Source organism: Frankliniella occidentalis, unplaced genomic scaffold, assembly GCF_000697945.3.
Source record: "Frankliniella occidentalis isolate FOCC.00 unplaced genomic scaffold, Focc_3.1 Scaffold1, whole genome shotgun sequence".
NCBI classification, from domain to species: domain Eukaryota; kingdom Metazoa; phylum Arthropoda; class Insecta; order Thysanoptera; family Thripidae; genus Frankliniella; species Frankliniella occidentalis.
In genome coordinates this window covers 2,651,031-2,664,028 of record NW_026267131.1, presented here as the reverse complement: position 1 = coordinate 2,664,028, position 12,998 = coordinate 2,651,031, and the positions used below count along the sequence as shown (strand labels likewise).

Here is a 12,998-nt window from a genome sequence, read left to right as displayed (position 1 = left end):
CCGGACCTCGCCCAGGGGGCGGACCCTCACGGGCACCCTCGCCCCCGGGCTTGCCCCTTCTTCACCAGTACCTGAACCCACGGGCCCTGGTCGGCCCGGTTACCAGTAACTTACTCTAGGTTAAGATCCAAGTGGACGGCCGAGTGCGCCTCCACCGAGGGGAAGTTTCGCTTAACTAGTATTACGTAGACTTTTTTAATTATTCTTGAGGGGAAAGCTGTGATTTACGCTTGAGTGTAGGATTATGTGTGAATGTGTGTGAGATTGTGTACTAGTGTGTGAGTGAGCATGTGTGTGTTTGCGTAAGATGTGATGCTGACGTGAAAGATGAAGTAAACAATGTAGTGGAGTAATAGTCATGTGTGAGTCATTATTGGGTATGGAGTTTGTGTCGAGTACCAAGAGCCTGTCCCCTCAACAAAGCAGTCAGTATAAGTTGTGTTTGAGGAATACTTACAGACCAAAGTTGAGGAGGGACACACCGGACGGGCTGGGCCGTGCCGGACGTAAGACTGATTGGTAGCCATGATGCCATGTGATATCTGCAGATCTTGGGCATTTTTTGTTTTATTTTGTTTGCTAGTTCTCTCTTTCCCCACCCCTTTTACCCTTTCGCCCCAGGAAAAGGAAAAGGTGGAACAAACTTGGCTTGTTAATGGAGTTTCCAATGTTTGTGTCTTTAATGAAGGTTGCATGGCACTTGTTTTCAATTTCATGATTTTAATGTTTTATTTAAAATTCAAATTTGTAATTGAGACATTATATTTGGATTTTTAGATATGTTATTCGGGCTTTTATGCCCTTGTTTTATAATTTTTTTAGATTCATTTTAAATTATTTATGGCATTAAGTTGGACTTTTTGTTATGGAAATGCACCTTCATTAAATGCATCAAAATTTTCTCCTTTTAAAAAAAAATAATTTATGTATATTGTCATATGTACCTTCATGTTAATGTAAATATTGTACAAAGTCGATAAACTCGTGTTAGGTAAACAGAGTTTCATAAATGTGCCATGGCATTTCACCAGCCAGCCACACTGCCAATTAAACATATCAATACATCTGCCTGACTATGTATTTCAGCAGCCCAAGCTGCCCTTCATAGTGTCTGCGGAGTGTGTGCAAAAATAAAAAAGATATATGCTTTAATTAAAACTTCTAGTTTTTTCTACTTGTAAGTTTACCTAGATTTACGAAACGTTGATGTGTAACTTTTGAAGTGATTCAAATCTAAACAAATTCTAAGTTATATTTTTTTTTTGCATAATTTGAAACATTGTACAAATATAAACGACAGTCATGAACACGACCCTTTCTGATTTCACCCCTTCCCTCTTGAGACATGAGCCCCGGGCCAAGATGGCGGCGGCGGCGGCGCCTCTTTGCACAGGGGCGTGGCGGAGCGTGGTGAGGCGCCTGATAGGCGACAGGCAGGCGCGGCAGGGCTATCTATTTGAACGCGGCGCCGCGGCGCCAGGGCGCGGCGGGGCGCGGGGCGCGGCGGGGCGTCTTGCACATCCGCCCGGCCGGGCCCGGCCATCGGTAGCACGTATGTAGTGTACTTACGTGTGAGCACGTCACCGGGACCCGCCCGATCACATCGGCCAGCTGTGACAGCTGTGACACCCGTTGGCTCCCGCCGGGGGGTCGGGTCGGGTTGAGTCGGCACATCACCAGGGTGACTAAGGGGGGAAAAAAATTACTACAGCCCACCCGCTCTTACAAGTGAGAGCATCAATCAGGTTGGAAGAGAAGCCCGCCTCACCCAACGCCCTCCCCGCGCCGCGCACCCGGGCCGCACCGGCCAGTTAGTTGCAACATTGTGTCGCAGATAAAGTCCGACGCCGCGCACTCGAGGCGCCCTACTGCACTTTAGCCACCACCGGCGGGGCGCGGCGCGGAGGCGCGGGGCTGCCCCTGGAGGGTAGGCAGCACCCAGCCGCCCCAGGAAGAGGTTAGGCCGCGCGAGCCATGTCGCGGCCACGTGGTGCTCCCGGCACTGTGGGAGCAGGGGCGGCCGGGGCGGCGGGCGCGGCGCGGCGGCGCCGGGACTCGAACCCGTGGCACTCCAGGGGGAGGGGGAGGGCCTCGCGCGGGCCGCGGAGACAGATAGGCTATCACCGACGACGTCGCTCGGCCCGGCCCCACGCCGCACCGCCACGGGATCATTCAACTCGTGGCAATAGCGTATTGAGAACGGCGACGGCGAGTGTAGAAAGAGGAAGAGCTCGGGGGAGTGCGCGCAACCTGCTGGGACAGCAGGGACCGCAGGTCTTACGCGTCGCACTACCTCGAAATATAAAGAGAAGGCGTCCGGGCCACGGCGGCGCCGGGTCGGGTCGGCCGCCGCGCCGCGCCGTGCCACGCCGCGCGTCGAGCATGTGTTCCATGTGTCCCCAGCCCAGGCTGGGCCCGGGCCCCCCGCGGGGCAAGGGCCTAGCGGCCTAGCCGCGGCGAGGCGGCCGCGCACGGGAGGCCCCGATGGGGGGCGCCCGCCGGCCGTGCTATAGGCAGCGCGCCGCGCACGACTGCGCATTGGGTTGCCTACCCAGTAGGCGGGCCACAACCGCACCGCACCTCACCCGGAGACGCAGCCGACCGCGGCGCAGCTGTGTGCTCTCCCCCATCCCAAATCGTCACGGACTGACCTCGTAAGGGCAGGCTGTAATTTGGGGGTGTATCAAATGTACACGCCTTTGAGACAGCTTTTGGCGTAAAGATTCTTGACATCTTTGCCCATACTACTTTCACATCACAGCAGAGGTCCTTTGATGCTATTCCAGTTGAGTGCACTCTGACAGATTGGTTACTTCTCTTAAATCCATCCCTCAGACGCCATAAAAGGTGTGTTCTACGAAGGCTGTGTGTCAGACTGCCTGCTGCGGCTGGACTTGGGTAGGATGACCTCATCACAGCAGAGTCTGCTGTGATTTGAGCGAGGAATGGGCAAAGATGTCTAGAATCTACACTCCGAAAGGTCTCTCAAAAGTAAACGCCAAACGTCGCTTTGGACCATGTAGCATATGTATAGCCCTGAGGCGTATACACTTGGGTCACCCGCAAATTGAAATGTACATACCTGCTAGTTCATAAGCGAAGGGAGATTTGGGCCTGCTTCTCTGTCTGTAGTTTCTTGCTAACTAAACTCGTTTTCGGCGCGGTCACGGCGTAGAATTTGGAACGCAGATCACGAAAATGGCATCAGGTCAAAATGTGTCAAACGCACATTGCACATAACGACAAAACTATATGCCCCGTGTTGTAAATCGTTGTATAGTTGTTAAGTAGTTATTTAATGTAGACTTCGATAGGTACGTTTTTACGTGAATACATTCCCTTTCCTTCTCAGAACTCTCAGGATGCAGCAAACAGGAGACAAAAAAAATAGCAAATCACTGTTTTCCTGTTTATTACCTGGTACATTACAGCTTCTGACAAAAAACTGCTGCACATAAGAAGTTTGCAGCTCACATAGCAAATGTATAAAAAAAAACGTCTTCGAGCGTTTGACACTTGCACAACAAATAGAAAAGGATGGATGAAAACTGCAGAGCAACAAGTCCTTTGTCAAATTACCATACCAAACTTATCAAAAATAAGTTGGGTTTAACTATAAATATTTTCTTTTACAACAATAGGTAACAGATTCCCCAGCAAATCAACAGCTTTTGATATACATCATAAAATCATCCACTCAAACAATAAAGTTAAAAAGTAATACCTTGAGGATAAAACGTTAAGTTTCAAATAGTACAAAAGAGACTTAGCAACAGGAATATTGGATATTGGTAATAGTACGTGAGTAACTTAATTTCACTAACAAAAATTTACAACAATTTCCGCTAACTTAAATAATGTAAAACTTTAATCAAGCTCGAATTCGCAGAATTTTATTCTGTTTGAGGGTAGGTATTATTGAGCTTACCCACAAACTGAAGGATTAAAATGTACTTTCCGTTTTGAAAGTCTACAGACTGGGGAAAAATAAGTTGCTCTGATTGGTTTCATTACTCCCTAGAATAATTATCCTACCTAGTAAATGCACAGTGCCCATGTGGGCTCACATTTTAAGCAAGATACCATTGCAGCACGAATCACTACAAAACTTTGTCTTATAGTAGCCTTACATAGCCTCTTTGTTTAACATTAGGGGAAAACTAAATCTTGGTTTGTACAAGTAAAAGAGTATAATTTAAAAAAAATATATGAAATGAACTGGAAAGAATGACAACTAGTAGAGCCTCTACAATTTTGGTATCTGGATAAAGTGACCAACAATACATGCAATGCTTATGCAGGACTGCAACTATTTAGAAAGCGATGTGGCATAGAGTTTTAGAGGCATATTTTAACCTTTATATTTATAATAAGACTCTTTGAAGCGATGGAAAATACATCATCATAACTTGACTGATAAGAAATAAAGTCACTAAACTGATATTTTACCAAGCAGCAATACTAAAGCAGAAAAGCGAGCAATAATCTATACTCAGCCTAGCACCTACAAAGAAATCATGGAAAATAAAGTTTAAGACAAGTACTACAGAAGAGAATCTATGCAAAGGCTACCCTACAAAATACAAAGAATCTTGAAGCTACAGCTGGATAAAGTTAATAACAAATCATCATGGTGTACAGGGGGATTAGCACATTGCACAATAACATCTTTTCCAGTCATTTTGATGAAAATTTTTCATTGATTTTCTCACGGAGGGACAATGCACTGTGATAAGGACGGAAAATTAGTTAACAACATATTCTCTTAAGTACAAGACAAAGAAATTGTGGCAAACTAGCATATCATAACAAAAATACTCAAGTAACCTTCACCTCATCTCCTTATAAAGGTGTTAGTGCAAAAGAGGGAGAATTATTTCAGAAGTATACACTTAAATTCAATTTTATAACAGATTTCCATAACTAAGGTTTGATTGGAACAAAAAAAGAAACACAACCTAGAAGGTTTGTTAATACAAATTGTGGCACCTCTTTAGATCACAACCCCATTATTACAACTTTGGCTCAGCTTCCACAATCCACATTTAAAGATCTGCAGTTTTTCTGCTGATATTAATACCCTTTAAAAAACAAACTTTACCAAAATCACACATAGAAACAAAAAAAGAAAGAAGTAAAATAAAATAATTAACTGTAACTGAAATAAAATTTTAAAAAAATTTAAATAAATAAATAAAAATTATAAAGATATAGCAGTTTTCATAAAATTCTAAACAAAGTTGGAAAGCTTCATTTGCAGACTGATATGTGACAACATAGAATATTCACTCTTTTAATGCAAGGATCAACATCACAAGCACTAACGATTAACAATAACAACAAACTTTTTGTTTAAAAGTGCAGATAACTCCCAACAAAGTTGATAGTTACTTACACTAACCACATTAAATAGAAACAGGACGGTTGTAAGTAATTAATAAGACTCAAACCATGAGATAACTCCTCAATAGAATTTTGCCGATTCAAGTGAGAAGAATTATTCATATTTCCAAGACACAGAAAATTCAATAACAAAGTATTTAAACATTAACATATATCAGATAATGCAGCTTGCTGAGCTTTCTTCCCCAATGCCAAGCTTTCAAAGTTGTTCACTCATTATACAAAGTGGACGTATCTTTGCAACAATTATGTTTGGTGGACGGATGGAAAAGAGACAAAATCCCTCCCACCAAAATAAAATGTTCATGACGATAGGTCCTCAAGGCACAAGTTTATACACCATTAACATAACATGATAAAGGACATAAATAGTCATAGCTGCCAGAGGAACACTCAGGGACACAAACATAGCATTGTGCATCTGAAATTAGACCAGATATTAAAGTAAGACACTGCACAAAATTTTGAATACATTATGGTTCTTAGCTGCCAAATAGAACTCACAACACTAGAAAGTATCACCAGGCTGGAACAGTTATTTCACCATACCATTTTTAAGAATTGAGCTCCACGTATACCACAGTATTTGGGCGGACTAATATGTTTGTGATGAAAATGTTATACAGATAAGAAATTGAAATAAATAAAACCAGCACATACTTTTGAAAATTAGACCATGATTTGCCTGAGGTACACAATAATTATGGACAAACTACACCTACAATCTTCTTATTAGAAAATTGATAAATAATTCACCATACCATAGCATCTAGAGCAAAAATGGCTATACAAATTACATAAGAGCGCCAAAATTAATTTTGGTCAGTTGGTTGGAAAATTTAAACATATAAAAACTAACAGTTGTAGGATACTAGATTGAAGTTCTGAATACCAGTCTGTTATTACTAATCCAAGAAAGATAATAATAGCTCTATTTCTACACTCGGCCAGCACAGGCAAGGTTCTCCTTTGGTCTCACACTTCTACAGAAGAAGGGCAGTTCAAAGTAACTGATGAAAAATAGAGAAGAAAAAGAACCTTTATAGAGAAGAGTTAATTTTGGAAAAACTATTTTTTCTCTTCCACTTTACGGCTTCCAAGAAGCCAGGACCACAGTAAAATAGCTCGCCTGCAGCTGCCCGAGCTCAAATCCTAGAAATAGTCTCTTTGTCTTGGTGATGGAGCAGCAAATCTCGTTTTACTCTGCCGAGGTGGAGTGGAATGGCTTGCAGCTGCTGGAGGGCGTCTTGCTGTGCGGAGTTCTCGATCTACTTCCAGCTCTTCAAGTCGTTGAGTGAGATTCAGCTTTTGAACAACTGCCAGACGCAACAACTGATTAAGAGTCTTCTTCTCTTCCTCAGCAGCAACAAGCTGGCGTTGGAGTTCATCAACCTGGGTGACATACTCTTCACATCGAGCAGCAAACATGGCACGTAAGCTTGAGAAGGTAGCAGCATCTTCCTTCAACAATCTTAGTTCATTTCTTAATTTCATCATGGTCTCACTGACAATAGCCTTTTCATTCTCATACTTGGACTTCAAGTTATTCAAAGCAACTTCCGCAGTATTCTTGTTAGACTTTAATACAGTTCGCAGAGTGGCAATTTGCTCTCTCTTTGAAGAGAGAAGAGATTTGAGCTTTATTATTTGCTCCTGCAGTTCAGCCACCTCTGAGTCTTTTGGAACTGAAACTGAGGAAAAAAATAAGGTTGAGACAATGGATAATTTGATTGTAAAATGATGACCATAAAAAAGAATTTAAAAAGAAATCTGTACTCACTGTCTGAAACTAGCCTTGTGCTTATGCCCTTATTCTCAATCGTATTACTGACTGCTGAGCGAAGGAATTTAATTTGGTCAAGAAGAGTCTCAGTAATATGACACAAGCCAGTAATATTTTTGAGACTTTCCATAGCAGCTAGCCGCCCCTCCATCAACTCAGGTTCTGTCTCAATTTCACCATGCTTTTCATGGTCTAACAAGACCCGGCTAGGAGTTTCTCCATTGATGGTACATACATGATGATAGAGTTGAGCAACTTCCTCAGAAGCCGTAATGACATTGTTGTGAGTAGAGCTCATTAGGTCACTTGCCTCTTTAGCAAGAGTGCTGAGAAGTTTGACATCTCCGCCCAATTCTGCAGCACGCTGTTCTGCATCACACAACTGAAAGAAGAGCAGGTTTCAAAATTGAACACAAATAAATAGAGAATATTTGTACATAAATATATAAGTGCAAAAATATTACTTTGTTTTTAAGGTTAGTCACTTCAGTTTTTAACTGTAATGTTGCATCAGAACAATTCAAATCCTTCTCTAATTCCTTCAAGGCATTGTGTAATATCTCAAGTTCATTACCAGCAATAGTAAACCAGTATTTAAACTGAGCAGAGTCTCCCTGAAAGATTATGGAAAAATACAGATACGTGAACAAAAATTAAGTTTGTAACAATCACAGACAACTCAGTAATCTCTTCAAGACACACCTTTACTTTGGTCTTTTTGCATATTTCCTGCAACGACTCAACATTGGCACCAACTTGGAGAATACGTGCCATAAGGGCACTCAGTTCACCTCGAGATCGTTCCAAAGATGATTGAGCATCCCTTAGGTTTGATGTCAACTGAACCTTCTCATTCTCAGCCTAAATTTAGCAAAATTTGCAGATTAATTGTGGTTTAAAAATATGTGACATTCAAATGCATGTTGAAATACAGATTCATCATCAACATACTATCAGCTCTACTCAACTTCAATAAAACAATTCTCACCTGCTCTAGTTGTTTTTCAAGCTTTTTGAGCTCGTTAAGGTGAATTTCACTGAAAAGATCAACCTGTTTACCATCAGGCGATGCCAGCTCAGTATCTTTCAGATCCTCTTCTATGCGTTTTAATACAGGGAGCTCATCTTCGCCATCACTACCCTCGGCTGCATTTCCTTATAAGTTAAAACCAAACAATTAGTACTTTACAATAAACATCATATTTCAAACATGTTGACACTAAAAAAACCTATGTACCTCTGATACTGTACGCCAGATTGCTTAGGTTGTACATCGACTCATTATTGATTCTCTGGTCTAGCTCTTTCTTCAAAGCATACTTCGCTTCACGTTCTAATTGGAGATTTTCTAATGTCTCCTCCAACTGCTTCTCAGCTATCTTTTTGAGTGAGGCCAGCTCTTCTAATTGTTCATTCAAAACCTCTAAGTCTTCCTGAAGCTTACGGATTTCATGCTTACATGATTCAAATTCCACCTACAATTAAACACATGACCAGGGTGAAAACAGGTGCAAATTACACATGAGGATAAATTGCAAACCCGACTTATGGCTAATGAATCAAAATAGGTCTCATCAGCAAGAACAATCTTCATGAACTATTCTACATAGATTTCACAGGTTTCCCTAGGAAATGAATGCATATAAGGCATACCTGAGAAGACTTGACAATTGAGACATGTTTTTGAAGAGCAACGTGTTCTTCCTCTAGCTCAGAATATTCAGTAATGAGACGAGTTTCTCTTAATTTAATTTCTCTCAATTCTGCTCGCAATGATTTTCTTTCGCAGTCTCTTTCCTCATGCTGTTTGTCAAACTCTAGTAGCTGATGGGCAAGCCGATCTCGCTCACCAACGACCCTCTCGAGTTCTTGACGTAGCTGAAGAATTCAAAAGTTAAAATAAAAGTTATAGTGACATAAGCAATTAAAGGCATTGTACCACCCAACAGCCACAGTTACCTGTTTAGTTTCATTTTCAAGCTCTCCTATGTGAAGAGTCAATGATGATTCCAACGCTGCAGATTCAGACAGAAGGGACTCTTCCTGCTCAATGCCAGTTTCGGTCGTTGCTTTATGTGTCGACTGAAACTTGGTAAGTGCCTGCCAACAATAACAAAAGACACAATGACATCACTTCAAACTTTCTTCTCTTTTACAAATTTTGTAAACAAAACAACAAAATCCAATAATGATTGATTGATGATAAAACTGACCTCTTGAGTAATTTCCAGGTCATGGCGAGTGTTTTCATACAAAGTTTCAAGCTCCTTGTTCTCTTGTTTGAGTGCGGTGTTTTGTTCAATCAGCTTTAACCCAATCTTACCCGCTTGATCGTTCTCGGCTTTAGCCTTATCAAGTTCTCGATTGATGCGTTCTACTTCGCGCCTCAGCTCCTCGACTTCTTGCGAATTTTCCCCTTTGGTTTTGCTGGTGTCAGAGCCCGCAGAAGCCATAGTAAGAGATGTTAAATGTGCAAATACGTGATTGACTGTCGGCCTACAACATGACACTACTTTATCATTTCCTAAGTTTCAACAAATAGGTTGGACTCCTAGTTCGCTCCATGCTGAGAAAAGATGGCTTGGGTGAGAAAACACGCAGTTCTTGATTCAAAACATGTTGCAGTGAGGTCTGTCACTTAAAATATAACAAAAATCGACTGGAAGATATTGACTGTAACTCACTGTAACTCTTAGAGAATGGACACGAATGAAAGAGTTGGATGTTGGAAGGCTTCTGCATTCGTCAGTCGTCGGTGATGTACGTTTTCATTGCCAACATAGATAATTGAAGAGTTTGGATTATATGAGCTCTACTATGATATGTAACCTTACGGATCAAAAACATTGCTACCAAAAAGTTTATCAAATATTTCTCATAATTTTAAATAGTAATCGGAATGCTTTTAGCAGTTTTTTATGATTGTAAGTTATTAATCACGCAAGTCTCCACTGGAACTGGAAGAGTAAAGCCATTGGCTCCGGGGAGTACGCGAGCGCGAACGAACGCCAATGACGTCACGTCACAGTACACTGTACACACACCGGGTAGGCGCAAATTAGGTTGTGTTGTGTATGTGTAGGTCTTTGAGAAACTCGGTAAAATTCGTTCAATTTTCTATTGTGAATAACGACAATTTAAACCTGTCTTAATACAGTATCAACAATGTTTGAAGCTAAAAGCATAAACGCTGAGCACAAAGACCTAATTCATGATGTTGCTTACGACTATTATGGTCAGCGAATGGCAACATGCTCTAGTGACCAATCAGTAAAGGTATTTTGAGTTCCAAACAATGTAATTTTTCCTTAGAAATAAATTATGCTCTCGAAATTTTAGTAACATTCTATTAAAGATCTTCTTGCAGATCTGTAGCTCTAATCAATCAATGCTATTGCTATCTCACAGCCATTTGTTTATGTTTCTAATCTGTTACTTTATTGTTATTATTAACTTTATAGGTTTGGGACCAAGATGAACAAAAGAACTGGATTTTGTCTGCAAACTGGAAAGCTCACAGTGGCTCAGTGTGGAAAGTGACTTGGGCCCACCCTGAATTTGGACAAGTCCTTGCAACCTGTTCGTTTGATCGGACAGCTGCTATTTGGGAAGAAATAAGTAAGTGGTCTCCTCAACCATAAATACTACGATTACAAGTATCTTTAGTTATACCCTATTGGTACCCCATTGGAAATTAAATCAACATATTATTTTACAGTTGGAGAGACACCACCTCAAGGAGAGAGAGGCTTGAAAACATGGATTAGAAGGACTAATCTCGTAGACTCAAGAACATCTGTGACAGATGTTAAATTTGGTCCTAAATCTCTAGGGCTTCAACTTGCAACGTGTTCAACAGATGGTGTCATTCGTATTTACGAAGCTCCTGATGTAATGAATCTTAGTCAATGGACACTTCAACATGAAATTCAATGCAAGCAGCAATGCAGCTGCCTAACGTGGAGTCATTCGTTTTCAAGGTTGGCATTTTTTCTACAGCTTAAGCTTAAAATTGACTCTTCTGTAAGCAATCATGTCAATTTGAATTTATGAATCTATGTTTTTCCTGCAGGTTACACCCTCCTATGATAGCAGTTGGTAGTGATGACAACAACCCTGCAAATGGTAGTAAAGTAGCAATTTATGAATACAGTGGAATTAGATGGACCAAAACAGAATCATTAGCTTCTATTGGAATCAATGAACCAGTGCATGATATAGCATTTGCACCCAATCTTGGCAGAAGCTATCATCTCCTGGCCATTGCCACCAAGGATGTACGAATAGTGACCTTGGGCTCTCCTCCGTAAGTTGTTTATAAATGATTATTAACTCTTTAAACTGTTTGCAACATACTTATTTGTTCAATTCCCTTTCTAGGGAAGGATCATCACAAAGATTTGATGTGCAGCTCACTGCTCAACAAGAAGACAACTTATCAGGAACTGTTTGGCGGGTGTCCTGGAATATTCTTGGGACAATACTGGCATCCTCTGGAGATGATGGTTGTGTTAGGTTGTGGAAAGGTAAAAATCCCTCGCTTATTATTTTAAGAGAATTATTGGGAATGATATTACAACAGGAAACTAATTGTATTTCCTCTTCCTAGCAAATTACATGAACAGTTGGAAATGCATTGCTGTTCTACGAGGGGATGGAACACAAGCCAAAAGTGATACAAGTACCTCAAGTATGCCCACTATGGGACAGATTGCTGCCCCAAATCAAAGTTCAACTACCAGGTACTACAAATTGGGCACAATTACAAACCCTAACCAGGTGCCCAAGTACTAGTTGTAGGCCTTGCCTAGATAGGATCCCACTGTGCATTCTGTGCCGCAAGTTATTTTCAATATTTTCCTGTTGTGGCAATGCTTATGGCCTTTCTGACTTGGTCACATTGTCCTGATGTTTACAGCTATAGTTCAAGCTGCTGTTGTCTTCATGTTTGCATTCCCATCCTCTGTAACCTAACTGCCATGTTTAATTGGTTGCCTCTTCAGTTCTGTTTTAGTTTAGTTTCTGCTCCAATAATCTATTAGATGCTTATCTTACATGTTTATACTTATTTTTGTGTGCGACTTCGAATCAAACTTTTGCATGCACACTTTATAATTGGGACAAGCAAGCACACATTGTGTACATTTTTATAGTTTTTTTTTAAATCATCTGGTTGGTAACCTTCCCTTTCATTTCTTTTTGTGGCAGAAGTCAATTACTTGAGGGTATTTCTCTCTGCTTAGTTAGGATCATATTTAATGTCTGAATGAATTTCTATCTATGAAATTATGAACTATTTTTGAACTGTATATGGTACAAATCTAAAATAATTCTACTTCTTGTTAGCTTGGCATATAATCAATGAAAATGCGATATATAAAATTCTCTTCTGGCCAAGAAAAAGAAAAGAGAAAGTTTGAAACCAAGTTAGAAACATCTCAGCCTGTTAGAAATGTCTTCAGTGCTTTGGAATAAAAGTAGTTTAAATACTCCACTTCTGGATTTCTTTTATCCTTCACCTCACAGTTGCATGAAAATTTATAATTTCACCTATGGCAAGCTCATTGTACAAATTACGGTATTATTAGAATAGTGCCCTTGTTAGAAATTTAGTGCAACCCACATATACATAGGGCAACTACCTGGATGCTATTACTGAGCTACACAATATAGAAGCAGGATGGCATGATGTTAATAGAAAACTAAAATTCAATTAAGTCTGGTCAAATTTTAAACAGTTTGGTCTTTATTTCACCTTTAATCTTTGTTTTTTTTTAAAAAAGGAATTCTTCCTGAAGAAGGAAAGTTGCAT

At 40.6% G+C, this 12,998-nt stretch overlaps 3 protein-coding genes across 3 annotated transcripts in view; 1 reads left to right on the top strand and 2 right to left on the bottom strand.

Annotated features, from left to right (window-relative positions):
• Positions 1-3,395: 3,395 nt before the first annotated feature.
• Positions 3,396-9,937, bottom strand: LOC113202650 (protein bicaudal D). The gene is made up of 9 exons (XM_052263673.1): positions 9,400-9,937; positions 9,146-9,286; positions 8,840-9,064; positions 8,424-8,661; positions 8,175-8,341; positions 7,889-8,047; positions 7,651-7,800; positions 7,184-7,568; positions 3,396-7,094 (listed from the first exon to the last, which is right to left on the bottom strand). Exons 1-9 carry the CDS (start codon positions 9,637-9,639, stop codon positions 6,556-6,558), a joined length of 2,244 nt encoding a protein of 747 aa, XP_052119633.1. The 5' UTR covers positions 9,640-9,937; the 3' UTR covers positions 3,396-6,555.
• Positions 9,938-10,343: 406 nt separating this feature from the next.
• On the top strand, positions 10,344-12,680 carry LOC113202651 (nucleoporin SEH1). The gene is made up of 6 exons (XM_052263724.1): positions 10,344-10,462; positions 10,648-10,804; positions 10,905-11,166; positions 11,259-11,492; positions 11,567-11,712; positions 11,796-12,680. Exons 1-6 carry the CDS (start codon positions 10,352-10,354, stop codon positions 11,978-11,980), a joined length of 1,095 nt encoding a protein of 364 aa, XP_052119684.1. The 5' UTR covers positions 10,344-10,351; the 3' UTR covers positions 11,981-12,680.
• A 144-nt stretch (positions 12,681-12,824) lies between these two features.
• LOC127749534 (uncharacterized) overlaps positions 12,825-12,998 on the bottom strand; it is a 6,353-nt gene continuing 6,179 nt past the window's right edge. Inside the window, exon 3 of the mRNA XM_052268087.1 lies at positions 12,825-12,846. Within this exon, the coding sequence (XP_052124047.1) occupies positions 12,825-12,846 (22 nt within the window). The remainder of the gene's footprint in view (positions 12,847-12,998) is intronic.

Excerpts from the sequence above, each read along its gene's own strand:
- LOC113202651 (XM_052263724.1), top strand. The coding sequence starts at position 10,352 with ATGTTTGAAGCTAAAAGCATAAACGCTGAGCACAAAGACCTAATTCAT. Across the intron at positions 10,463-10,647 it reads CTAGTGACCAATCAGTAAAG|GTTTGGGACCAAGATGAACA; the intron begins GTATTTTGAGTT and ends TTAACTTTATAG. Across the intron at positions 10,805-10,904 it reads TGCTATTTGGGAAGAAATAA|TTGGAGAGACACCACCTCAA; the intron begins GTAAGTGGTCTC and ends ATTATTTTACAG.
- LOC113202650 (XM_052263673.1), bottom strand. The coding sequence starts at position 9,639 with ATGGCTTCTGCGGGCTCTGACACCAGCAAAACCAAAGGGGAAAATTCG. Across the intron at positions 8,342-8,423 it reads TCTGGCGTACAGTATCAGAG|GAAATGCAGCCGAGGGTAGT; the intron begins GTACATAGGTTT and ends TTAACTTATAAG. Across the intron at positions 7,095-7,183 it reads CACAAGGCTAGTTTCAGACA|TTTCAGTTCCAAAAGACTCA; the intron begins GTGAGTACAGAT and ends TTTTTTCCTCAG.